The sequence below is a fragment of the Mixophyes fleayi genome, chromosome 7, assembly GCF_038048845.1.
Source record: "Mixophyes fleayi isolate aMixFle1 chromosome 7, aMixFle1.hap1, whole genome shotgun sequence".
Classification (NCBI taxonomy): Eukaryota; Metazoa; Chordata; class Amphibia; order Anura; family Limnodynastidae; genus Mixophyes; species Mixophyes fleayi.
The window spans coordinates 77452842-77480319 of NC_134408.1; the positions used below are offsets into that span (position 1 = coordinate 77452842).

The window sequence follows — 27478 nt, forward strand, 5'->3', positions numbered from 1 at the left end:
AGCCCACTGGGTAGATGCATCGCCTTCCGCAGCAGCAGCAGCATCAGTAGCAGCATCTCCGAAACGCCTGCTCGTTCCAAGGCAGGCGACGTTGTGTATCACCGGTTTCAGTAAGAGGCACAACGCCGACAACCTCTTAGAGAAACTGAGGGAAATCATTTCGCAGTGGCTTACCCCACTTACACTCTCCTGGGGATTTGTGGTGTCGGACAACGTCAGTAACATTGTGCGGGCATTACATATGGGCAATTTCCAGCACGTGGCATGTTTTGCCCACACAATAAATTTGGTGGTGCAGCATTATCTTAAAAGTGACAGGGGTGTGCAGGATATGCTTGCAGTGGCCCGCAAAATTGCGGGACACTTTCGGCATTCTGCCACTGCCTACCGAAGACTGGAGCACCATCAAAAAAGCCTGAACCTGCCCTGCCATCACCTCAAACAAGAGGTTGTGATGCGCTGGAACTCCACCCTCTATATGCTGCAGAGGATGGAGGAGCAGAAAAAGGCCATTCAAGCCTACACTGCCACCTACGACATAGGAAAAGGAGTGGGGATGCGCCTGAGTCAAGCGCACTGAAGAATGATTTCCGTGTTGTGCAAGGTTCTCCAGCCGTTTGAACTTGCCACACGAGAAGTCAGTTCCGACACTGCCAGTTTGAGTCAGGTGATTCCCCTGATCAGGCTGTTGCAGAAGCAGCTGGAGAAAGTGAGGGAGGAACTGGTAAAGCATTGCGATTCCACAAAGCATGTAGCTCTTGTGGAGGGAGCCCTTCGTACGCTTTGCCAGGATCCGATGGTGGTCACTCTTTTAAAGTCAGAGGAATACATTCTGGCCACCGTGCTCGATCCTCGGTTTAAAGCGTATGTTGTGTCTCTGTTTCCGGCAGACACAAGCTGTCACGGGCACTAGGAGTCTTTGCCCAGGATATCACCAGATGATGTTCTTACCAGAGTAGTATAGCTGGTACTATGGTCCTCTGGTAGCAGGGTGACAACGGAACAGGAGAATCAGCAGATGGTGAGAGAATGCTCAAGGAAAGTCTTTGACTAGCAGCAACTGGTAATGGCTTAGATGTATGTACACGAGGAACCAGATGGACAAGTAAACGTGAGGAGAGTCAGTGGTCTACGTACAGCAAGTTGTACCACTGCTATAGTGAGGAGGAATGTCCAGGAGTAGAGAGGAGGTAGTGAGAGTCAGTGGTCTGCGTATAGCAAGTTGTACCACTGTCTATAGTGAAGGAATGGATTCCAGGTGCAAGTAGGTAACGGGGAAGTCAGTGGTCTGCGTACAGCAAGTTGTACCACTGCTTATGTGAGAGGATACTTGAAACTGGTGCCAATGGGAAACAGGAGTCAGTGGTCTGCGTCAGCAAGTTGTACCACTGCTATATATATGGGAGGAGGGACACGAGGAGATGAATGTAATGCAGAGGATACACGGGGCACACGGAACTTGATCCCACGATGATATCCACAATACAATAATAACTGACAAGCGCTGCTTGAAGTATACAAAGTCACTATAGAGATCCAGGTAATATGAAACAAAGTCAATAGTAACAATAGCTTCAGTAGATGGAAGACTCCGGAGATGAACACAACACAGTCCAGACGGATATGCAATACAATAGCAAAGTCAATGGAAAGTATGCATACTGCGATTCAGGAGAGCAGGCTGTCAGGGAGACGTGCAGGGATACCTGAACGGCTGAACGCCGGCAGGGAGGAGAGACCACTGGAGGATGGAAGCAGTAATCAGGTTGGTGCAGCGCACGGAAGGTAACCGATATTCAACGGAGCAATACTCAGGAAGCAGTAGTAAGTAAAACTGGAAACATGATGAACACGGGAGAGTAGATGCTGTCTGGAATCTGGCAGAGTAGCGGAGGCAGCGGAGGGAAGGTACGCTGAACACAGGAGAGTAGAGACGGTCTGGAATCCGGCAGCAGTAGCAGATAGGAATCAGTGGAGAGCTGACACGATGAACACAGGAGAGTTGAGACGGTCTGGAACCCGGCAGTAGTAACGGAGGCAGCAGAGAGCAGACACGCTGAACACAGGAGAGTTGAGGCGGACTGGAATCCGGCAGCAGTAGCAGATAGGAATCAGCTGAGTGCAGACACGATGAACACAGGAAGGTTAAATTGGTCTGGAAACCACAATCGTAGAAGACAGGAATCAGCTGGAGCTGAATACACGAGGAAACACAGGAACACCTTCAGAGGCTCATGGGGTATGAGACTCCAAGATCATGCAACCAGGTAATGATCACAGGTGGTTTAAATAGGGAGGGTTGCCTGATCATCCAATCAATTAAAAGCAACAGGTACTGAAGGTTTCATAAGGGCTGCACATGCGCAGACCCTCAGGATGGCGGACGGCCACGGTTCCTGAACACAGGAGAAATGGCACTCACAGTCCGGTGAGTGACACAAGCCTACAGCGGTGCAAAGACCTGCTGGTCAGGAGATTGTCCTCTGAAGAGGACCGTGACATGCCAACAGCTCCTCCTTCATTTTCTTCCACACCTGTGGCTGCAAAGAAACAGCTGAGATTTCATAAACGACCCGCTGGCGGGGATGCTGAGAACATCTGGTCCGGACTGAAGGACCTGCCAACCATTGCTGACATGTCTACTGTCGCTGCATTGGATGCTGTCACCATTGAAAAAATGGTGGAGGATTACTTTGCTGACATCATCCAAGTAGACATGTCAGACAGTCCTTACTTGTACTGGCAGGAAAAATAGGCAGTTTGGAAGCCCCTGTACAAACTGGCTCTATTTTACCTGAGTTGTCCCCCCTCCAGTGTGTACTCCGAAAGAATTTTTAGTGCAGCGGGGAACCTGGTCAGTGAGCGGCGAAGGAGGTTGCTTCCGTAAAATGGGGAGAAGATGATGTTCATCAAAATTAATTATCAATTCTTCAATGAAGACCAGCACTGGCCTCCAGAGACTACAGAGGGACCTGTGGTTGTGGAGTCCAGCGGGGACGAATTGATAATGTGTGAAGATGAGGAAGTACACACTGAAGGGGGCGAGGAATCAGAGGATGAGGATGAGGACGACATCTTGCCTCAGTAGCGCCAGTTTACTTTGTATAGGGAGAGATGAATAGCTTTTTTGTGTGGGGGCCCAAACAAACCAATCATTTCAGCCACAGTAGTTTGGTAGGCCCTGTCGCTGAAATGATTGGTTTGTTAAAGTGCGCATGTCCTATTTCACCAACATAAGGGTGGGTGGGAGGGCCCAAGGACAATTCCATCTTGCACCTCTTTTTTTGGCATTATGTGCTCTTTGGGGACTAGCTTTTCAAACTGCCATCCTGTCTGCCACTGCAGTGCCACTCCTAGATGGGCCACGTGTTTGTGCCGCCCACTTGTGTCGCTTAGCTTAGTCATCCAGCTACCTCAGTGCAACCTTTTGGCCTAAAAACAATATTGTGAGGTGTTCAGAATAGACTGGAAATGAATGGAAAGGAATGTTATTGAGGTTAATAATAACGTAGGAGTGAAAACAACCAAAAAAACATGATTTTAGTAGTTTTTATGTTTTTTAAAAAAAAAATCAGAACCCAAAACCCAAAACCTTGAGGGGGATGTTTCGGCAAAACCCATTAGAACCCAAAACCTTAAGGTAATCAGAGCCCAAAACCCAAAACACGAAAAGTGGCCGGTGCACATCCCTAGTATAGATATATATATGTAGATATATATAACGTGTGTGTGTGTATATATATATATATATATATATATATATATATATATATATATATCATAATCATCAACATTTATTTATATAGCGCCAGCAAATTCTGTAGCGCTTTACAATTGGGAACAAACATTAATAAGACAATACTGGTTAATACATACAGACTGAGAAGTAAGAGAACCCTGCTGGCAAGCTTACAATCTATAGGACAATGGGAGTTTAAAACACAAGGGCATGTGCTACATCATATTGCACAATGGACCAGCTAGAATGCAAAGGTAAAGGTATTGAGTGGGCTGTGTGTGTTAATGTTGGTCATAGGGTTGTTGTCTTGCATAATCTGTGTAGAGGATGGAAATAGGGTAATCTAGGGAAATTAAGATGGTGGTTGAGGAATATCATAATCTTGTCTGAAGAGGTGGATTTTCAGTGAACGCTTGAAGGTTTGGAGACTAGAGGAAAGTCTTACTGTGCGAGGGAGGGAATTCCACAAAGTGGGTGCAGCCCGGAATAAATCCTGTAACCGAGAATGGGAGGATGTGATGAGAGTGGAGGAGAGACGCAGATCTTGTGCAGAACGGAGATGTCGAGTTAGGAGATATTTTGAGACAAGTGAGGAAATGTATGTCGGTGCAATTTTGTTGACGGCCTTTTATGTTAGTAGAAGAATTTTATATTGGATTCGTTGAAATATAGGCAGCCAATGTAGAGACTGACAGAGTGGCTCAGCAGAGGAATAACGGTTTGCAAGGAAAATCAATCTAGCCGCTTCGTGCAAAATAGATTGTAGGGGTTCAAGTCTGACTTTGGGAAGATCAGTAAGGAGGGAATTGCAATAGTCGATGCGGGAGATGATGAGTGCATGAATTAATGTTTTTGCGATGTCTTGTGTCAGATATGTGCGTATTCTGGAAATGTTCTTTAGGTGTATGTAACATGATTTAGATATTATTATTATTATTAATATTTATTTATAAGGCGCTACAAGGCATCCGCAGCGCCGTACAGAGACAAACAAAATCACAATACAATGGGAGACAGCACAGTACAGTAAACACAGCAACTCAGTACGCTCAATGCACAGCTAGAGAGGGCGGGGAAGGGGGAGGGAGGATCCGAAAATGACGGGGCCCAAGAAGGGGGGCGTGGAAGACAGGGAGACCCCCAGGGGGGAGGAGGGAGCGAAAGTGGATGTGGGGTGGAGGACCTTTGAGGAGGAGGGCTAAGTAGCTGGAGAGCAGAGTTAGAAGTGGTGGAAACAGGAGGAGAGATGGCCCTGCTCAGAGGAGCGTACAATCTAAGGGGAGGGGTGGACAGACAGAGAGACGCAGGGGAGAGAGGGAGAGTAGGGGGACAGAGGCAGAAGATAAGGTAGGAAGTTAAGTGGGAGACAGAAAGGCTTTAAGAAAAAGGTGGGTTTTTAGGGCCCGTTTGAAGCTGGATAGATTAGGGGAAGTTCTGATGGAGGGAGGGAGCATGTTCCAGTGGAGGGGGGCAGCGCGGGCGAAGTCTTGGATACGCGCGTGGGAGGAGGTTATAAGGGGGGAAGAGAGGCGACGGTCAGAGGCAGAACGGAGAGGGCGGGATGGAGCATGAATAGAGAGGAGGGTGGAGATGTAGGGCGCAGTGGAGTTGGCGAGGGCCTTGTAGGTGAGTGTGAGGAGCTTAAAGAGGATTCTGAAGGGGAATGGGAGCCAGTGAAGGGCTAGGTAGAGGGGGGAGACAAAAGAGGAGCGGCGAGAGAGGAAAATAAGCCTAGCTGCAGCGTTAAGGACGGATCGAAGGGGATCGAGATGAGAGTGGGGGAGGCCAGTGAGGAGGAGGTTGCAGTAGTCCAGGCGGGAGATGATCAGAGAGTGGATAAGGCATTTGGTGGCATCTTGGGAGAGGAAGGGCCGGATGCGAGCGATGTTGCGCAGCTGGAAGCGGCAGGATTTAGCAAGAGAGAGGATGTGGGGGCCAAAGGAGAGAGAGGAGTCGAGGATGACACCAAGGCAGCGAAGTTGGGGGACAGGGGAGATAGAGGTGTTGTCGACAGTGATGGAGAGGTCAGAAGGGGATGGGGTATGAGAGGGAGGAAAAACTATGAGCTCAGTTTTGGCAAGGTTAAGTTTGAGGAATCGAGAGGACATCCAGGAGGAGATGGCAGAGAGGCAGGCGGACACCCTAGAGAGGAGGGAGGGAGAGAGATCAGGAGAGGAGAGGTATAGTTGAGTGTCGTCAGCGTAAAGGTGGTAGCTGAAGCCGAAGGAGCTGATGAGTTCACCCAGGGAGGAGGTGTATAGAGAGAAGAGTAAGGGTCCCAGAACAGAGCCCTGAGGGACCCCGACTGGAAGGGTGGATGGGGGGGAGAGAGACCCAGAGGTGGTGACAGAGAAGGAACGGTGAGTAAGGTAAGAGGTGAACCAGGACAGGACTGGGCCGGAGAGGCCGAAAGACTGGAGGGTGTGAAGGAGGAGGGGGTGGTCAACGGTGTCAAAGGCTGCAGAGAGGTCAAGGAGGATGAGAAGGGAGAAGTGGCCCCTGGCTTTTGCAGAGAGGAGGTCATTGGTGACTTTAGCCAGGGCAGTTTCAGTGGAGTGGAGGGGGCGGAAACCAGACTGGAGAGGATCAAGGAGGGAGTATTCAGAAAGGTAGGAGGTGAGACGGCTGCAGACGAGCCTCTCAAGAATTTTGGAGGCAAATGGGAGAAGAGATATGGGGCGATAGTTCGAGAGAGAAGTGGAGTCGAGATTAGGTTTCTTAAGAATGGGGGATACGAGAGCATGTTTGAAGGAGGAGGGGAAGATGCCAGTGGAGAGGGAGAGATTAAAGAGGTGAGCGAGGTGGGAGCAGGTGGTGGGGGAAAGGGAGCGAAGAAGGTGGGAGGGGATGGGATCCAGGGGGCAGGTAGTGGGGGGGGATGATAAAATGAGAGAGTGGACTTCCTCGCCGGTGGTGGGACGGAAGGAGTGGAGGGGAAGGTGGTTGGGGGGGGAGGACAGAAGAGTGGGAGGGGTGGAAGAGAGAGTGGAGGAGGAGATTTCAAGTCGGATGGCCTCGATTTTAGAGGAGAAGAAGGAGGCGAAATCAGAGGCAGTCAGGGAGGAGGGGGGGAGGGGAGGGGGCCAGGAGAGTGCTAAAGGTGGCAAAGAGGCGGCGGGGGTTAGAGGATTGGGAAGAGATGAGGGATTTAAAGAAAGATTGTTTAGCGAGTGAGAGGGCAGAGCTGTAGGATGAAAGGATGAATTTAAAGTGGAGGAAGTCAGCCAGGGAGCGGGATTTTCTCCAGTGACGTTCGGCAGAACGGGAGCATTTTTGGAGGAAGCGGGTAAATTTGGAGTGCCAGGGTTGGGGTTTGGAGCAGTGGGGGTGGACGGAGTGGGCAGGGGCAACCGCATCCAGAGCGGAGGTGAGGGTGTGATTGTAGAGGGAGACCGCCTGGTTGGGGCAGGCCTGGGAGGAAAGGGGAGAAAGGAGGGTATCGAGAGAGGAGGACAGAGAGGCAGGGTCAAGAGCATCGAGGTTGCGTATGGACAGAGTAGGTTTGGGCAGGGGGAGGGGAGCAGGAGAAGAGGAGAGAGAGAAGGAGAGGAGATGGTGGTCGGATAGAGGAAAGGGAGAGATGGAGAAGTCGGAGAGATTACATAGGTAGGAGAAGACAAGATCAAGGGAGTGACCAAGGCAGTGGGTAGAGGAGGAGGTCCATTGGGTGAGACCAAGGGAGGAAGAGAGGGTGAGCAGTTTGCTGGAAGCAGGGTAGGTGGGGTTGTCGATGGGGATATTAAAGTCACCGAGAATGATCGAGGGGAGATCGGAGGAGAGGTAGTGAGGAAGCCAGCTAGCAAAGTTGTCAAGGAAGAGGGAGGTGGGGCCAGGGGGGCGGTAGATGACAGTGACGCGGAGATGGATGGGGTAGAAGAGGCGGATGGAGTGAGCTTCAAAAGAGGAGAAGGAGAGGGAGGGTTCAGGGGGAATGACACGAAAAGTACAGGTGGAGGAGAGGAGGAGGCCAACTCCACCGCCAGGGCGGGCACCAGGCCTGGCGGAGTGGGTGAAGGAGAGGCCACCATAGGAGAGGGCAGCGGGGGAAGTAGTATCAGAATCAGAGAGCCAGGTTTCAGTAACGGCAAGAAGGTTAAAGGAGTTGGATAGAAAGAGGTCGTGGATAGCAGTCAGCTTGTTGCGGACGGATCTGGCATTCCAGAGGGCACAGAAGAAAGGGGGAGAGGAGAGGGGGGAAATGGGGATGAGGTTAGCAAGATGAGCAGCGCGCGGGGGATGGCGGGGAGGAACGGGAGAGGTAGGGCGGGGGGAGAGTATGGGTATGGAGTGAGAGCGGTGAGGCATAGTAGGGAGAGAGAGTAACAGAACAGTGAGATAGTGGGGACAGTGAAAAACAGGTAAGAACAAAGGCAGGAAGACAATGAAAAGGTGGAAGATAATAACGAATTAGGGCGTGGAGGGCATGGAACAACAGTACAGTGAGATAATAAGGACAATGAAGACAGGTAAGAATGATAGCAGAACAGTAAGATAATAAGGATAGCGGATAACAGGTAAGAATAAGCAGGGAGACAATAGCAAGATGGAGGACAATAACCAATTAGGGCGTGGAAGGCAAAGAATAATAGAAGGAGAGGTAATAAGGACAATGGAAATAGGCAAGAATAATAACAGGTAAAACTAGTTGCTGGTAAATATAAAATCAGGAAAAACAAGATAAAGGCATATAAATAGTAGAATAATAACAGGTAAAAAGTAGAAACTTGTAAATGTACAATCAGGAAAAACAAAATAATGGCATATAAAATAATGTTTTATATGCAGTTGATGCAGTTAAGCCAGGGATTCAGCAGGAGAAGGGCTAACTGACAAGCCGGGTCGGCACACAGTTGATCAGTTGCTGCAGATAAGCCAGGGATTCAGCAGGAGAAGGGTTAATTGACAAGCCGGGTCGGCACACAGCAGATCAGCCGGTGCAGACAAGCCAGGGATTCAGCAGGAGAAGGGCCAATCGACAAGCCGGGTCGGTACACAGTAGATCAGTTGATGCAGACAAGCCAGGGACCCAGCAGGAGAAGGGCCAACCGACAAGCCGGGTCGGTACACAGTAGATCAGTTGGTGCAGATAAGCCAGGGATTCAGCAGAAGAAGGGTTAACTGACAAGCCGGGTCGGTACACAGTAGATCAGTTGATGCAGATAAGCCAGGGATTCAGCAGGAGAAGGGTTAATTGACAAGCCGGGTCGGTACACAGTAGATCAGTTGGTGCAGATAAGCCAGGGATTCAGCAGGAGAAGGGTTAATTGACAAGCCGGGTCGGTACACAGTAGATCAGTTGATACAGACAAGCCAGGGACTCAGCAGGAGAAGGGTTAATCGACAAGCCGGGTCGGTACACAGTAGATCAGTTGATGTAGATAAGCCAGGGATTCAGCAGGAGAAGGGCCAACCGACAAGCCGGGTCGGTACACAATAGATCAGTTGGTGCAGATAAGCCAGGGATTCAGCAGGAGAAGGGTAAATTGACAAGCCGGGTCGGTACACAGTAGATCAGTTGATACAGGTAAGCCAGGGACTCAGCAGGAGAAGGGTTAATTGACAAGCCGGGTCGGTACACAGTAGGTCAGTTGATGTAGATAAGCCAGGGATTCAGCAGGAGAAGGGTTAACTGAAAAGCCGGGTCGGTACACAGTAGATCAGTTGATGCAGATAAACCAGGGATTCAGCAGGAGAAGGGTTAACTGACAAGCCGGGTCGGTATACAGTAGATCAGTTGGTGCAGATAAGCCAGGGATTCAGCAGGAGAAGGGTTAATTGACAAGCCAGGTCGGTACACAGTAGATCAGTTGATACAGATAAGCCAGGGACTCAGCAGGAGAAGGGTTAATTGATAAGCCGGGTCGGTAGACAGTAGATCAGTTGATGTAGATAAGCCAGGGATTCAGCAGGAGAAGGGTTAACTGACAAGCCGGGTCGGTACACAGTAGATCAGTTGATGCAGATAAACCAGGGATTCAGCAGGAGAAGGGCCAACTGACAAGCCGGGTCGGTACACAGCAGACCAGTTGATGCAGATATAGAGTTGATGTGGGGAATAAACGACAGTTGTGAGTCAAGGATTACACCTAGGCAAAGATCTTGCGGGGTGGGATTTATGTTATCAACAGAAATAGAAATGTCAGGCAGTAAGCTTCTGGGAATATTGTTAATTCAGTTTTTGAAAAATTGAGTTTGAGTTGGCGAGAAGACATCCAAGATGAAATGGCAGAAAGACAGTCAGTAAAGTGAGACAACACAGATGGTGAAAGATCAGGAGAGGATAGATAGATTTGTGTATCATCTGCATAGAGATGATACTGAAATCCAAAAGAGCTTATTAGTTTTCCAAGAGAAGTGGTATAGATAGAGAATAGCAGAGGACCTAGGACTGAGTCTTGTGGTACTCCAACTGATAAAGGAAGTGGAGCAGAGTTGGATCCAGAGAAATTAACAGTGAAAGAGCGATTAGATAGGTAGGGTGAGACCCAGGATAGGACAGTGCCTTCAAGACCTAGGGATTGTAGCGTTTGTATGAGGAGAGAGTTGTCAACAGTGTCAAATGCAGCAGAGAGATCCAGGAGAATTATGGTTATTACTTTTTGCTGTGATCAAATCATTGACAACCTTGGTCAGTGCAGTCTTTGTGGAGTGTTGAGAGCGAAAGCCTGACTGAAGAGGATCCAATAGTTTGTTTGCTGTAAGAAAGTGTGTGAGGCGAGTGTAGGCAATTCTCTTGAGAAGCTTGGAGGGGCATGGGAGCTGAGAGATGGGGCGGTAATTTATGAGAGAGTTAGGGTCAATTTTTGTTTTTTTAACTTTTATGCTTGAATAGTGATGAAAAAATACCAGTAGAAAGAGATAGATTACAGATTTTAGTTACAGGGGAAATGAGCACAGGAGACAGGACAATACCAATTTGTGAGGGAATGGGATAAAGATGACAGGAGGTAGAGTAGGTAGATGAGAAGAGAGTAGAAACTTCCTCTTCATTTGTGGGATCAAATGAAGAGAGAGTGTCAGAGGGTGCTACAAAGGAATTGAGTCGATTGCTTGTCAAGGGAGATGATATTATTTCAAGTCTGATCTTATCAATTTTGTCCTTGAAATTGGAAGCAAGATCCTGGGCACCGATGGTTGTTGGAGGATTTGACGCAGGAGGATTCAGAAGGGATTTAAATGTGTTAAAGAGGCGTTTGGGGTTCGAAGCCTGAGCATAGAAGAGAGATTGTAAGTAGGTTTGCTTTGCAGTGTCCAGAGCATTTCTATAGGAGTGGTAGATATCAGTATATGTGATGAAATCATTAGAGGTACAAGATTTACGCCAGTGACGTTCTGCTTTACGAGAAAATTTTTGTAGAGTTCGTGTTACTGTAGTGTGCCACGGTTGGCAACGAAGTCTATGCGAAGTATGTAGTGTCGCTGGAGCCACTTGATCCAGGGCAGTTGCTAGGGTTTGGTGAAAATAGGGTACTGCCCGATCAGGGAAGGAGAATGTAGAAATTGTGGAGAGAAGGTGTTGGAGAGAGGTGGAAAACTGTTGAAAATCAATAGAGTTGAAATTCCTGCGGTTGTGAGGAGGCTTGGAAGAGTTTGACACCAGGGAGAGTAAAGAACTGGGGGTGAGCGAGTAGCTAATAAGGTGATGATCCGAGAGGGGGAAAGGAGTGTTTAGGAAATGAGAAACTGAGCATAGTCTAGAGAAAACAAGATCAAGACAGTGGCCATCCTTATGAGTAGCGGATTCAATCCACTGGGAGAGGTCAAGTGAGGATGTTAGAGAGAGTAGTTTGGAAACAGCATTGGAACATGGATTAGAAATAGGGATGTTGAAATCACCCATGATGATGGTGGGGATGTCAGAGGATAAGAAGTGAGGGAGCCACGCAGAGCAGTGTTCAAGAAATTGTTGGTGTGGACCAGGGGGGCGATAGATGACAGCAACATGCATAGAGAATGGATTAAAAATCCTAACAGCATGTACTTCAAAAGATGTGAACGTGATTGATGGGACATTTGGTAGAACTGTGAATGTGCACTGTGGGGAGAGAAGTAGTCCAACCTCCCCTCCTTGTCTGCCTCCTGGTCTGGGGGTGTGGGTGAAATGGAGACCACCATGTGAAAGGGCTGCAGGTGAGGCAGTGTCTGATTGTGTGAGCCATGTTTCTGTTATTGCTAGAAGGTTGAGGTTGTTTAAGAGGAAGAGATCATGTACGGAGGTAAGTTTGTTACAAACAGAGCGTGCATTCCAAAGGGCACATTTAAAGGACTTTGGAAGAGAGGGGAGACAGGTGATGCGTTTGAGGTTTGCTGGATTTCTGTAGTGTTCAGATATATGCGTGTGGGAGAATTGAGGGGGACCTGGATTAGGTGATGTATCACCAGCTAATAGAAGCAGGGAGGAAGAAAAGTAGGAAAGATGATTGTAAGATGTGTCTCTTTTTAGTTTCTGGCGGCAGGGTGAGGCCGTTAAAGTTATTGAATTTAATTAGGAAAACAGTTCATGAGTGTTCACTAGAGGTGAGTGAAGTAATCAAGGGGCAATGTGGACAGAGATGTGTGTGTATATATATGTGTGTGTATATTATTAAAGTAATTCTATTGTTTTCAAATAAGCATTGCCCAAGCGATTGTATTGTGTTTCTAACGCACAAAGTGATTTATTTTAGCAGATGTAAATAGTCATCAATTCAATACATTATTATATTATGATATAGTACAGTACAGCCAATACCAAAAGATAAATACATACATACCGCTGCAATCGCTGCTCTTCCATGGGTCCCAATGGAACAGTATATCTTTTAGATAACTGTGGTCAGAGTAGACTGGCTGGCAGCTGCAGCTGTGATCATATATATATTCATTCAGTGTTACAGAGAACAATGCAAATGACGTAGCTTGCTTCTATAGGTCCAGACAAAGGGTATCTCCAGGGCAAACAGGCCATAGGCTGATTCAATCTAAGGAATCCAAAGGTGGGGGTCATCCCTCTAGGGGGTCTGCTCCTTTCATGGCCAGCATTATACAAAGGTTTATTCTCTAATATCAATAACTAAAGTATGCAATGAGCGATCTCTTCGCCGACTGCACCGGACAGCTGCTGATGAATAGGGCTTTAATATGACACCAGGCATGGTACCTTTCCTATAACCTGAACCTTGAATATCACTGAAGTGTACATATAATCACATATATATATATATATATATATATATATATATATATATATAGACTAATAATAAACCAAATACTATCTGCTCCTAAATTACAGTGTAACGGAACCAATATGAATATGAATTATATAAATAACTAAATGTTGTAATGCGAGGGTGTGCGTGCGTATTTTACCGTGCGAACACACCACGCCACGTGTTACGTAGCATACAGATCGCATTTGCATGGCTAAACAATATTAAACCAATATACTTTCGTTCATCCAATTATACGACTTCAACAGTCCACCCTTTGATAGTATAATAAACTATCACCTTAAAGATGTTATATGCAGGATCTCAGTACCACGTTTCATTGTTATGTAATACAAATCCCCCTTGGTGTATGACCACGCTGTTTGTAGATCTAAACAAGTTATCATAAGAGAGAGTCTTAATCCTCTAAACGATTTCTTCTTTTACTATAGACCATACATTTCTGGAGCTTGGAGATAACCTTTTGTATGCCCTTCAAGGGTGCAATAAAACACTTAATACATTATTTGGAAAGGTACAATAGAACATGTATCAGCTATACAGAATTCTCTACTACAGTTCTTCAAGTTTAACAGGTTCTTCTGTCCAACGCATGTCTTTAAGCTCAGAATACATTTAAACACTTCGGGCCTGAGTCATCAAGGGACGTATGTCCCTTTTCAGCACGTAGCGAATGCCAAAGTTTAGTGCGCATGCTCGGTTGCCGGGTCAGTTTACTTTCGCGAACGCAAAAACTGTACGGCCGCGATCGCAAAACCCATTTGCGACGAGCTACGAGTTCTGGGCGGGAACAGGGAGGTTGAGGGGCGTGGTGACGTAGTCAATTTCTCATAGGGGCGTTCCCGTCTTACTACGTCCAAGTCATAGTGGTGCGAACGCATGTGATCGCGTTTGTGGTGGCGTACGCAGTGCGCCTGCCGAGGGTCTAGTTTATCTCTCAGTTCTAAACCACGAGCACACACAACATATCCGAAGGAACGCCCATTTGATCAGGACGCATGCAGACCCTCACCTGCATACTCTCTGCTAATTAACCACTGCTATAAAGCTCGGCGTAGATGATGTGCCCTGTTCACTGCTGATTCATTTACTGGTATGTTTGCATGATATATTTTAAGATATTACTATGGTTTCTTTGGTTGATTTGTGTTAACATTTTATTGTTTGAATTGTCTTGGACTTTTTTGTTATTTTGGGTGTTATACTTTGTTTCAGATAATAGTTACAGATAATAGTTTGCTTGTATTGGGCTGTGTAGTACTTTGTAGATTATTTTTATCTTTGTTTACTTTTTTTTATCTTTTCTAGTTTCCCATTGACAATTGTTTGCAAGTGACCAGGATAATCCTGCTCCATTTTGAGGTAAGTAACATGGGTCTAGGTCTGCAACCTGACATAGCATAGAAGCAGATGCCATAACTTCTTATTCACCCTCTGACAATTTTTGTTTTGTTTTTTTAGCCACATTATGAGTTTGGCCAACCCACTTGTTGGTGTAAGTATATTGTCAATGTTTCCTGTGCAAATAGGAGTGACATTTTCCAAACTATGAGTTAATTGTATTTTTTTCACATCCTTCTCTTTTCAAATATAGCGTATCTTAGAAATGGCCGAGGCACATGTGGCAGCACAGGAGGGCAACCAGCATCGCCGCCCCCAAAATCAGCAAGTAACTCATCGTCGCTGACCAAGGGAGCGTGTGTTCAGGCCACGTGTCAGCCTCTTTGGCATGTCTGATGCTGAGGTGGTGCGGCGTTATCGGCTCCCGCCTCGTGCCTCGTGTCATCCTGGACACCCTGCACATAGTGCAGATTGACCTGGAGCCTAAGCGCAACAGCCTAACAGCAATACCGCCATTGACTAAACTGTGTGCGGTATTGCACTTTTGCGTGACAGGGTCATTTCAGACCACTGTGGGAGTCGCTTCAGGGATGTCCCAGAAGTCCTTCAGTCGTGTGTAAAAGGTTGTTCTGAGGGCGTTTGTGTCGCGTCTAAGGCAATTCATACATCTGCCACTCGATGAGGAGTCCCTGGTGCCGATAAAACGGCAGTTTTCCCACATAGCCGGTTTCCCGCATGTCATAGGGGCAGTCGATGGGACTCATGTAGCCTTGGTCCCCTCCGGTGGGAATGCTGCTAATTTTTTAAATCGCAAGCATTTCCATTCTATAAATGGACGCCTCTCTCCAGATTCGTAACCTGGTAGCTATGTGGCCAGGGAGTACACATGACTCCTTTGCCTTCCGGCAATCAGGGATGTGGGAAAGATTGCAACTGAGGCAAGGTGGTGCAAGGCCGAATGGTGATGCGTGGCTATTAGGTATTTTTATTATTTAACAAACATGTCATGTATGTAGTAGATTAAAGTGGAAATAGTAATGTCTTAAGTTTGGTAGCTAAGTACATTGCAATATCATTCAAAAGTACATTTAATTGTGATGTTTACCTTAAAATCCAACATGGATAGCTGCCCATATGAAAAGTTGTTCAAAAACTTAAACCTTGGTTACAAATACATTGAATATGTTATGTGTCTGATTGCTTCTTTTGCCATTATTTCTCATCCATGTTGCCTGTCTTGTTGGCATAGATATAGTTATTTGTGTCTACAATTATGACACTCGCTCATATTTTTAAACTTTTTCATTTTTGTCACCCCTTGTAGGAGATAACGCATACCCCTTTTCACCCTTGGCTCCTAACTCCTCTATTAAGCCCACATACGGAGCAGGAGATGGCATACAACTCCGCACATACAGCCACTAGATCGGTTGTGGAGTGGGCATTTGGTCTTTTAAAGGCCAGATTCCGGTGCCTAGATCGGTCTGGTGGTGCTCTAATGTATGCTCCATTCACTGTGTGTAACGGAACCAATATGAATATGAATTATATAAATAACTAAATGTTGTAATGCGAGGATGTGCGTGCGTACGCACCACGCCACGTGTTACGTAGCGTACGGATCGCATTTGCATGGCTAAACAATATTAAACCAATATACTTTCGTTCATCCAATTATACGACTTCAACAATATGCATATATATATTTATCTATGCTTGTCCTGTCTGCTGTTCAATGAAAACCTGTCTTGAAAAAGGTCTGGATGTAAGACCGAAACTTTGACTATAATATAAAGGAACTGGATTGATAATAAATAATAATCTATTTGTTTTAAATGGTGAGTGCCCTCTCTATATTTTGAACATGTGCTAGCTACTATGGAAATGGGAGCTATTGTGGAGCACCCCAAAGAGGATTCACTTGAAGATGTGAGTGCAGTTTTTCCACTAATTATATATATATATATATATATATATATATATCAGACTGGTCTTATGCTCATCTCTACCTTTCCATCCAAGGATTTTAGGATGTTCTACCCCATAAATCCTGTGGAGCACATGCAGGACTTCCTCCTCTGTCACTCCCCGAGAGTCACCATAGATCCCTAAACATCGAGTTGGGGCCACAGTCTGTTGTTCACACCACAGAAACACTTCTTTTCTTATGCTATCCATGACGTCTGTGCTGATGGGTTTTCACTGAGTGTGTCTTCAGGATCTCAGCAGTGCCTCCACTGTAACACCCCCTTCTGTATTAAGCGTTGTGAGGGTGTATATATATTGAATCACGCAGATGCTTCTCACCTCGATACTTGGTTTTCAGTGCCTCCACCCGAATCTCTGTTTTCTCTTCTGGGGGGTGTTCAAGAGATACACCAGGGGGAGATTCGGGAAACCCCCTGCCCAGTATTAACACTCTGTGACAAACTGTGTGCTGCAAAAGCCAGCCAGGCACATTTATTTAAATGGAAACCCTAAATGCAGCTTTGTAATTTTATAGAAAAATATACTTTGGTATAATTTGAAATAATAGTGCAAACAATACAATACAGTAATAAAACAGTGTGGATGAAAGTGGAGCACCACTTCTTACTATGCACACCAAGTTAACACACTAACTCGCAATAAATCAATAACATTAACAGCATACAATATAAACATTAACTGTCACAGCTTTATGCACATGGAAAAATATATCAGGTACCTTACTTGCTCCTGATACTGGGAATATCTTGCAGGGTGAATGTATATATTTTTCCTTATAGCTCTACAATGTACTGCCAAACGCACACACAGCAGTATTCAAACACACCACACAAATGGAGCAGTGCACTGCAAGTTGGGGCCCTTCTGTATGGATGCAGCATGGCATGGAAACATCATGTGTCCAGTTTGCAGATTTTAGAGGTCTTTAAATCACTTGCAGTGAAGTACAGCAGTCACAGTATGCAAACCCTCCTGTAGCAACAACTGTAAAATCCTTTCTTATTTGTATTCTGGGACTTGTAGTTCCACAAATGCTGATTAGACAAACACTTGATGCACATTTACCTGCCCACCCATCTATCCCTAACTCTTCAGCCCTTGTGGCCAGATATAGTCCAAACCCCACTTGAATAATAACAGATAGGTAAAAATAACCAGTAACTTATCTGCACCAGTGTGTGTCACAGGTCTGAACTTGCTTATCTCCAAAATGGCTGACTTGTAAAATGTCCTTCTTCAGAGGTGCATGCAAACCTCCTCCTGCAGCTTCACACTGTGACTTCCAGCAGGTTCTGTTCAGGACTGTACTGAGCTCTGATATCTCTGCAGACTGTCTGCTCTCTGTCCTCAGACCACCAATTCAGTGTCCTTCTGCCTGGGGGTCACCTATCTGGACTGGTCACACAGCTCAGTCTCTCCCAGGATTCTTCTCTCTCTCTCTCTCTCTCCGCCCTCTGGTTTCTTAGCCTTCTTAGGCTCCGCCCCCTTACATAATAGCATTCTGGGAGATGTAGTTCCTCCTCCTGGACTGGTAAATAGCTATATCCATCTTTTTTCTTACTGATGAAATTGTGATTATTAGCCCCTGGGTGCTCAAGTCCAATTGCAGCATCCCCAGGGGTTACACACTCCCCCTGTGGGGCAAGTCCACAATGAACAAATGATGAGGCTTGACCCACATCCTGCAAATTTAAAGGGGTTAAGACATCCTGTCTATACACACTTTCACACCCATACACAACAGGCCCTGGCATAACAGATATGGGAGTCAGATATGGCCACTGATAGACCCAGCAAGGATGAATCACCTTAGGAATCTCAATTATATGACCTAGACTATCATAAGTCAACATCATTGGGGCTCTAGGGGTCCTTTTGGGTCGACCCTGAACTGGTGGGTTCCTCTCCCCCAAACACCCTTTTGGGGCGTTCAGTGTATCCTCCATCTGGATCAATGACGTCCCCATCCAGGTCAACTCTCTGGTTAGATCCTTCTTCCACTGAACACTGAGAATCCAACTGTCCAGCTACTCTTGGGTTGACACCTTCATCTGAAAGGGCAGCCATAGTTCTCCTTTCTTCTACTTGTGGAGGTCTTACAGCGGCCCCCTCGGTAGACCTAGTGAGCCTTCTGATATCTTGTCTCCAATCTATTTCTCCCAATTACCCTGGAGCATCATACCCCCAATCATCTCCTTGCTCATCTTCTTCTGTGATCGGTTCTCTGAATCGTCATGATCTTCTGGGTGTGGACACTTTTGGCTCATCTGTTTCAGGCTCCTCCCAGAACCGGACACCATCTCTGATGGGAAGCAAATGTTGTCGATGGTATGTCTTTATAGGGCCTGTCAGCCCCTCTGGCCTAATTTGATAGGCTGGGATGTCTGGCAATTTCGCAACCACAACATGAGGATCCTTTCGCCAATGATTGGCTAACTTGTGTTTCCCCGGGAGGCCCAAGTGTCTAAGTAAAACCCTATCACCTGGCTCCAGAATATGCTCCTTGACCTGTAGATCGTAACGACCCTTGTTTCGTTGTCCAGCTTTTGATGCAGCTGCTTCCGCTAGTTTGTAGGCCTCCTTTAGTTCTTGTTTCAGCTGCTCCACATATTTCAAATGGGGCTTTTCTTGGGGATCAGCAGTGTCCACTCCAAAACAGATATCGATTGGTAATCTAGCCTCCCTTCCAAACATTAAGAGATATGGGGAGTACTCCGTGGACTCGTTTTTCGTGCAATTGTAGGCGTGGACCAAATGGCTGATGTGCCTACTCCAATGTGCCTTTTTTTTAGTGTCCAAAGTGCCCATCATGCTGAGAAGGGTCCGATTAAATCTTTCCTGCTGCGGATCTCCTTGAGGATGGAAAGGAGTAGTCCTGGACTTCTTTATCCCGCAGACCCCGCACAGTTCTTTTATTAGCTTGCTCTCAAAATCCCGACCCTGATCTGAATGAATGCGGGCAGGCAGTCCATAGTGGACAAAGAACTTTTCCCATAGGATTTTTGCCACGGTCACAGCTCTCTGGTCTTAAGTCTGGTAGGCTTGAGCATAACAGGTGTAATGATCTGTTACCAGTAGAATGTTACACTTGTTGCTTTCATCCAGTTCCACTGATAGAAAGTCCATACAGACTAACTCTAAAGGCCCATTGCTGGATATATTCTTTAAGGGGGCAGCCTTCTCTGGGAGGGATTTCTGAAGTACGCATGTCCCACAAGATTTACAATAACTTTCAATGTCTTTCTCCATTTTCGGCCAGTAGAATCTATCTGAAATTAAACTCATGGTCTTCTCTATTACCAGGTGGCCGTGTTTATCATGCAATGCACAGAGAACCATGGGACGGTGCTTCTTTGGCAATACTAGCTGTTTCCTCTCTCTGCCATCTTTGCGGCTGGTTTCTCTATACAGTAGCCCCTGCTTCACCACCAATGACTCTCTCTGTCTGTTTAACAAATTAGCTTCCTCCGTTTTCAAAGTACCCTGGTGGATTCTTTGTCTGTGTTTAACAGACCACCTAACTGCTGCTATAGAGGAGTCATTCTGCTGATCTTCTTTGACTTGGCTCGAACTCAACTTCTGAAGATCACTGAGCTCCATTTGACTCAGCCAGCAATATTGTCTTGGTAGCGCATCTGTCGTTGCCCCTAGAGCTGTTAAGCATTCTTTGAATGGAGGCACGACCACGCGTCCCTCATGACACATCCCCTTCACCTCTGGAGCTGGCAACTCTATCCATTCTTCTTCCTGAGATTCCACAAACCTTTCCGGTAATCTTGACAAAGCATCGGCATCTACATTTCTTTTCCCAGGCCTGTACTTTATTGTGAAATTGTAAATAGGCAGCGCCGCCAACCATCTGTGCCCAGTTGCATCTAGTTTCGCTGTGGTCTGCACATATGTGAGGGGATTGTTGTCTGTATGCACTTCGAATGGTACTCCATACAAGTAGTCATGAAGTTTGTCAACAACTGCCCACTCAAGGGCCAGGAACTCCAACTTATGCACCGGGTAGTTCCGTTCACTGGGTGAGAGACCTCGACTGATGTAATAGACTGGTCTTAACCTTCCTTCTTGCACTTGGTATAGCACTCCCCCAAGTGCCTCAAAGGAGGCATCTACATGCAGAATGTATGGCAACTCTGGATCGGCATATGCCAGAACAGGCGCTTGAATCAGGCAGGTTTTCAATCCCTCAAAAGCTTGTTCGCAAGCCTCATTCCACCTTTCCCCGAATGTATCATTTACCCAGAACAATGGTTTCTCTTTCCGATGGGAACCTCTTGGAGCAGGGTAACCTCGAATTAGATCTGTAAGAGGCTTGACAAGTTTACTGTAGTTTGGGACAAACCTTCTGTAATAGCCACAGAACCCCAAAAAAGACCTTAATTCCTTCAGTATTGTTGGTCGAGGCCATTCTTTCACCACTTCTATCTTCGCTGAATCTGTAGAAATTCCTTCCCGATCCACAACATATCCCACATACTTGACCTGGGTTTTACAGAAGCTACACTTGTCAAGGGACAACTTCAACCCTTTCTTTATTAAGCGATCCAATACCTTGAGGAGTCTTTCGTTGTGCTCATTCAATATTCGGCCAAATACTATCAAATCGTCCAAGTATACCAGCACTTCCCTGAAATTCATGTCACCCACAACATCGTCCATGCATCTTTGGAAAGTGGCTGGAGCCCCTGATAATCCTTGTGGAAATCTTTTGAACTGAAAGAATCCAACCGGGCAGATGAAGGCGGTTTTCTAAGCATCCTTCTGACTCATCAATATCTGATAGTACATGCTGCGTAGATCTAGCACAGAAAACCACTTGCTTCCCTGAAGACAATCAAGGGCTTCGTCTATCTTAGGGACAGTGTACTGATCAGGAATAGTGCGCTTGTTTAATGTCCGGTAGTCCACGCACATCCGTATTTTTCCCGTCTTCTTTCTAGCTACCACAATAGGAGAAGCATAGGGGCTCTCAGATTTCTCAATCACATCATTCTCTAGCATCTCCCTTAAATGTTCCCGAATATCATCCAAATCAGCAGGGGTTAGGCGTCTTGACCATTCTCGGAAAGGCCTGTCGTCCGTTAGCCTTATGTGGTGCTCCACTCCTGTCGCTAGACCTAAATCCCAGTCCCCCGAAGAGAAGGCAGCCTCTCTTTGTAGCATTTGCATAACTAGCCAGTGTCGGTCCTCTTGACTAGCATCACTACCATTAAAGCATTGATCAAAACTTCCTACTTGTAATGTGGTTTCTTTCGGAGAAATCTTTCCCTCTTTCTTCTTATAAGCAGCCAGACACATAGGATGAATCTTAATTGTTTTACTATAACTTGCTCCTCCCACCTCTTGGCACCAGTTAGCCAGTATCTCGAACAAGTGGGAGTTAGTTCCAATAATCACTGGGTCATCTCGAGGTTCTCCTTCGGCCTCAGGACAGACAAGAGCAACCACCTTCACCTCTTCTTCTATTCCAGCCACTTCCCGTGGGAACTTCAAAGGTACAGTGATGTACCCAAGGTAGGGATAATTCTCGTCACTCAGACCCCAGATGGTCAGTCCACACAATGGCTTGATGGGCAAGTCAGATAGATTCTCTCGGTACCACTTCTCGAACACAATGGACACCTGTGAACCACTATCTAGCAAGGCCATACAAGGTCTCCCATTTAGACATGCCGGCACGTGAGGAGAGGGTCCCAGCAATCCTTTGGGCAAATGACTCCATCCCAGGTGAGAGTTCCCCACAGTGTTAATGTTAGCTTTCTTTAGAGGGCCAATGTGGGGGTTCCTGGTCCTCCCTTTTAGTTTTCCGAAAGCTTCCCATCCCTGTGGGGTGGTGAGGGTGACAGCCTTCTTCCCTTCCTCTGAGGACATTGTTTAGCGAAATGCCCAACTTCTCCACAAGTGAAACAATCGTTTTGCTTCCGAGTAGTGTTAGCTTCGAGAACTTGTCGGGGGTGGATGTTCGGGTGCAGTTGCTCGGTAGTGTGGTTTTTCAGCATCTGTGCTTGAATCTGCTTCTGCATCTCCAACAACTGAGCAATCTGTTCACCTTGTTTCTCCACAATCTTCATTAACTCAGTGCTGGGAAGGTCAGCCTCGGGCTTTGACTGTACGACCTTGACTTTCTTGGTCACCCTATTTCGGGACTTAACTATAGCTTCCTCTTGTTTAACATCCTGTATCAACTGAAGAAAAGTAGGTGATGTTTGTCCCAGTTGAGCATTTCTTATCTTCATCGCTACTGGGTCAAGGGACAGAGCTCCCCGTAGCAACTGTTGCATTCGCCTGTCGTCTACCTCTGCTAGGGGTATTCCTTTCTTTGACACAATAAGGTGGATCAGCTTGTCCAGCCGATAGATATAACTGGACAATGTCTCCCCTGACTCCTGATAGGTGTGGTGTAGCTGATAAAGAAAATCTGTAGCATCATCTTCCATTCCATATTCCTGATCTAGAGTCGCTAAGTAGTGTTGCGCAGTGGCTTGGGGGTCATTTCTCCGTACGGCTTGGATTAGTTCTCCAGCGGGACCTCGCATACTTTCAACAATCCGCTGTCTCTTATAGGATTCGGAGCAATGCCATTCCTCCAGATATTGGGAAGCCATCTCTTTCCATGCCTCGTAAGTTGCTTCTCCAGTAGGGACTGGTTTTATTCCTGAGAAAAACCGGAGCCTTCTGTAGTCCCCTTCATGCTGTGACTTTTCTAACTGCTCTACCAGTTTCTGTACAGCAGTGAGGAACAGTTCGCTTTGAGCGTCATCACTTTTCCTAGTACTGGAGGGTGACTGAGAATTCTCTTCCCTGGCCCGAGGGAATACTTGTCTGTTAATATCTCCATCTGGAAGTTCAGCGTTAAGAGGTATCTGCGGCTAGCTGTTTTGGCTTCAATGGAATCACAATGTGCCTGTTAGGGTTCTGTTCACAACCACTTCCTTAATTACAGCCATGGAGCCAGACACGTGATATAAACGTTTAAACTGTTTATTGCAGTAAAGTAAAGTCCAGGTAAGGCAAAAATAAACAGTAACAGTTCAGGCTGAATGGAACAATGGATTTCCAGATCTTGGCAAACAAGCAGTAAATAATAAAGAAATGCAGCAGATGACTTAACTGAAACCAGTTTGTAGTAGCAGCCAGAAACATGCAGGTAATCCAGGAACAGAGAGACACATGAGCAGGCTAGGAACATCACATGAACAGGCAAGAAAACTTCAATGACCAGCAAAGGATACAGGAATCAGCAGGCACATATAGGCCACAGACAGGTGTGGAGTGATTAACTAGCAGTGCAAGTTAACCCCTGACCGGAAAGGCTGAACAGCAGCACCCCAGGAGAATCACAGGCACTGCAGGGTAATATGCACACAGGGAAACTAGGCAAATAATAACACAGGGCAAAATGCACACAACGGTACAATGCAGATCATAACAGCAGGGTAATATGCACACAGGGAAACTAGGCAAATAATAACACAGGGCAAAATGCACACAAAGAAACAGGGCAGATCATAACATAGCCCCCCCTTTAAGGAGCGGATTCCAGACGCTCCATACATGCTCCTTTCAGGTTTTTCTCCTCTTCTTTTTCTTTTTATAAGATCTCCCTGGAGACACAATTGGGCTCTTCTCTAATGGAGTACAGAGAAGACCCAATTCTTCAGAAGCAGAAGAATTGGCAAGTTCGTCCACTAACACTCTAGTATCCTCCAAAAATTCGCTTTCAGAGTCTGAGTCCCAGCCTAGAGTCGGAACAGGACTGTTAAGTTTATGAGAAGATGGTGAAATGCCCATGAAGCCGGTAACCAAGGTTTGTTGTTTGTGATTGTTCTTTTTATTTTTTGAAGATATAGGTTGACCAATGGAAGCAACAGACATCGATGACTTGTGAATAAGCTTAGGTGCAGAAACACAGGCTGGAATGGAAACAGAAGAACTATGACCAGGAAACTCAACTGTTGATGGAGAGTACTTCTTGCACACAGCGTTAACAAAGTCCATGGTATTATGGATAATGGGGTTATCGGAATTTAAAAGGGAGAAGGCCCAGGTCTGTGGCTCCCCTCTAAAATTCATGATCATAGAACCCACTTGGTTAAATTGGCTGGCAAAGTAATCTGGCAAGTCTTTAAACAGTTTCATGGAAAGCTGAAGAACCGAAATAAACTGTTTGATGTCTCCATCAAAGAAGACTGGAGGAGGCTCTGATGACTCGGAAGAGGCATCTGGGCATTCTGGCTCACTAGGAAACTCTGGGGAGTCTTCAACTTGAGCAGCAGTCTCTGGAGAATCCCTCACTGGGATGGCAGAGCATAAGTCCCCGACTGGGACGTCAGAGCAGGAGTCCCCCACTGGGACGTCAGAGCAGGAGTCCCCCACTGGGACGTCAGAGCAGGAGTCCCCCACTGGGACGGCAGAGCATGAGTCCCCCACTGGGACGGCAGAGCATAAGTCCCCCACTGGGATGGCAAGCTGGGCACATTGGATGGATTGCCCAAACTGAGCACACCATTTGGACTGGACAGCACTATGGGGAGCCGCAGAGCAGACAGCACTGTGAGGAGCCGCAGAGCAGACAGCACTGTGAGGAGCCGCAAAGCAGACAGCACCAAGTGGTAACTCGGGCTGAACCGCATGCACTGGCAACTCGGGCTGAACCACATGCACTGGCAACTCGGGCTGAACCGCATGCACTGGCAACTCGGGCTGAACCGCATGCACTGGCAACTCGGGCTGAACCGCATGGATTGGCAACTCGGGCTGAACCGCATGGACTGGCAACTCGGGCTGAACCGCATGGACTGGCAACTCGGGCTGAACCGCATGGGACAGGGCCCTCTCTGGAGCAGACTGGAGGGACAGGGCCCTCTCTGGAGCAGACTGGAGGGACAGGGCCCTCTCTGGAGCAGACTGGAGGGACAGGGCCCTCTCTGGAGCAGACTGGAGGGACAGGGCCCTCTCTGGAGCAGACTGGAGGGACAGGGCCCTCTCTGGAGCAGACTGGAGGGACAGGGCCCCCTCTGGAGCAGACTGGAGGGACAGGGCCCCCTCTGGAGCAGACTGGAGGGACAGGGCCCCCTCTGGAGCAGACTGGAGGGACAGGGCCCCCTCTGGAGCAGACTGGAGGGACAGGGCCCCCTCTGGAGCAGACTGGAGGGACAGGGCCCCCTCTGGAGTGGACTGTAAGGGCAGCGCCCCCTCTGGAACGGACTGTAAGGGCAGCGCCCCCTCTGGAACGGACTGTAAGGGCAGCGCCCCCTCTGGAACGGACTGTAAGGGCAGCGCCCCCTCTGGAACGGACTGTAAGGGCAGCGCCCCCTCTGGAATGGACTGTAAGGGCAGCGCCCCCTCTGGAACGGACTGTAGCTCAGGAACAATGACAGCAGCTTGTGACTCGGAACTGGAGGCCGCGGCTGAAGACTCGGAACCGGGCAGCACAGTGGCAGGATACTCGGGTGCAACAACTGCAGCAGGAGACTCAGGACCGGACACAGTGGCAGCAGGCTCAGGACCGGACACAGTGGCAGCAGGCTCAGGACCGGACACAGTGGCAGCAGGCTCAGGACCGGACACAGTGGCAGCAGGCTCAGGACCGGACACAGTGGCAGCAGGCTCAGGACCGGTCACAGTGGCAGCAGGCTCCAAGCTGGAGGCAGATGATGTGACCTCAGAGCTGGAGGCAGATGATGTGACCTCGGAGCTGGAGGCAGATGATGTGACCTCGGAGCTGGAGGCAGATGATGTGACCTCGGAGCAGGAGACAGAGGCTGGCACCTCGGAGCAGGAGACAGAGACTGGCACCTCGGAACAGGAGACAGAGGCTGGCACCTCGGAACAGGAGACAGAGGCTGGCACCTCGGAACAGGAGACAGAGGCCGGCACCTCGGAACAGGAGACAGAGGCCGACACCTCGGAACAGGAGACAGAGGCCGGCACCTCGGAACAGGAGACAGAGGCCGGCACCTCGGAACAGGAGACAGAGGCCGGCACCTCGGAACAGGAGACAGAGGCCGGCACCTCGGAACAGGAGACAGAGGCTGGCACCTCGGAACAGGAGACAGAGGCTGGCACCTCGGAACAGGAGACAGAGGCTGGCACCTCGGAACAGGAGACAGAGGCTGGCACCTCGGAACAGGAGACAGAGGCTGGCACCTCGGAACAGGAGACAGAGGCTGGCACCTCGGAACAGGAGACAGAGGCTGGCACCTCGGAACAGGAGACTGGAGCTGGCACCTCAGAGCTGGTAACTGGGGTTGGCAAATTGGGTCTCATGCCAGGGAGCAGAATAGGTGAAGCACATACAAATCCAGAATACGGAGAAATAACAACAGAAGATGGTTTGGTAGGTTGTTGTGGTCTGCGGAGAGGACAGGCTTGCAAGAAGTGTATATTACTTGCACAGTAGAGACACAGTTTGTTGGTTATTCTGCGCCGTCGCTCCGCTTCGGTCAGGTGGGGGCGTGGACCACCTGTGAACCGGGCATCTGTTACACTGTAGTTGTTAGTTAAATGCAAATTTGTCCTAGTACTATTAAGATGTGCTGGCAGCACAGTTTCAGCAGCAGACAGAGTTGGCTGAAGCAAATCAACAGTATTGGATTTCAGAGAAACAGATTCTGATAGTCTTCTGAGTGGGTCCAAAAGTATAGCAGAAAATTGAGCCAGCTGAGAGCGTAACAAAATTATGTCAGTTTGCAGACACTGAAGCAGAGGCTGTTCAGCCATTTGTAGAGCAGACATGTTTGCAGGGAGAAAACAAATGAAATCAATTGCAATGAGAGTTCCAGGTAAAATCTGAAGCAGGGTTTTTTTTCACAGGACTCCAAGGCTTGCTTTTTGGCTGGTCATTCTGTTAGGGTTCTGTTCACAACCACTTCCTTAATTACAGCCATGGAGCCAGACACGTGATATAAACGTTTAAACTGTTTATTGCAGTAAAGTAAAGTCCAGGTAAGGCAAAAATAAACAATAACAGTTCAGGCTGAATGGAACAATGGATTTCCAGATCTTGGCAAACAAGCAGTAAATAATAAAGAAATGCAGCAGATGACTTAACTGAAACCAGTTTGTAGTAGCAGCCAGAAACATGCAGGTAATCCAGGAACAGAGAGACACATGAGCAGGCTAGGAACATCACATGAACAGGCAAGAAAACTTCAATGACCAGCAAAGGATACAGGAATCAGCAGGCACA

The 27478-nt window shown here is 47.5% G+C and overlaps 2 protein-coding genes across 2 annotated transcripts in view; one reads left to right on the forward strand and one right to left on the reverse strand.

The window, feature by feature from the left end:
- Positions 1-27478, forward strand: part of NAB1 (NGFI-A binding protein 1) — a 613281-nt gene that overhangs the window by 574569 nt on the left and 11234 nt on the right. The gene's annotated exons all lie outside the window — the stretch shown is intronic.
- Positions 5095-8073, reverse strand: LOC142098049 (uncharacterized). Its single transcript, XM_075180493.1, is given in 3 exon segments — positions 5095-6823; positions 6825-6997; positions 7133-8073. Coding segments are annotated over 3 exon segments (2814 nt in total). The 5' UTR covers positions 8045-8073.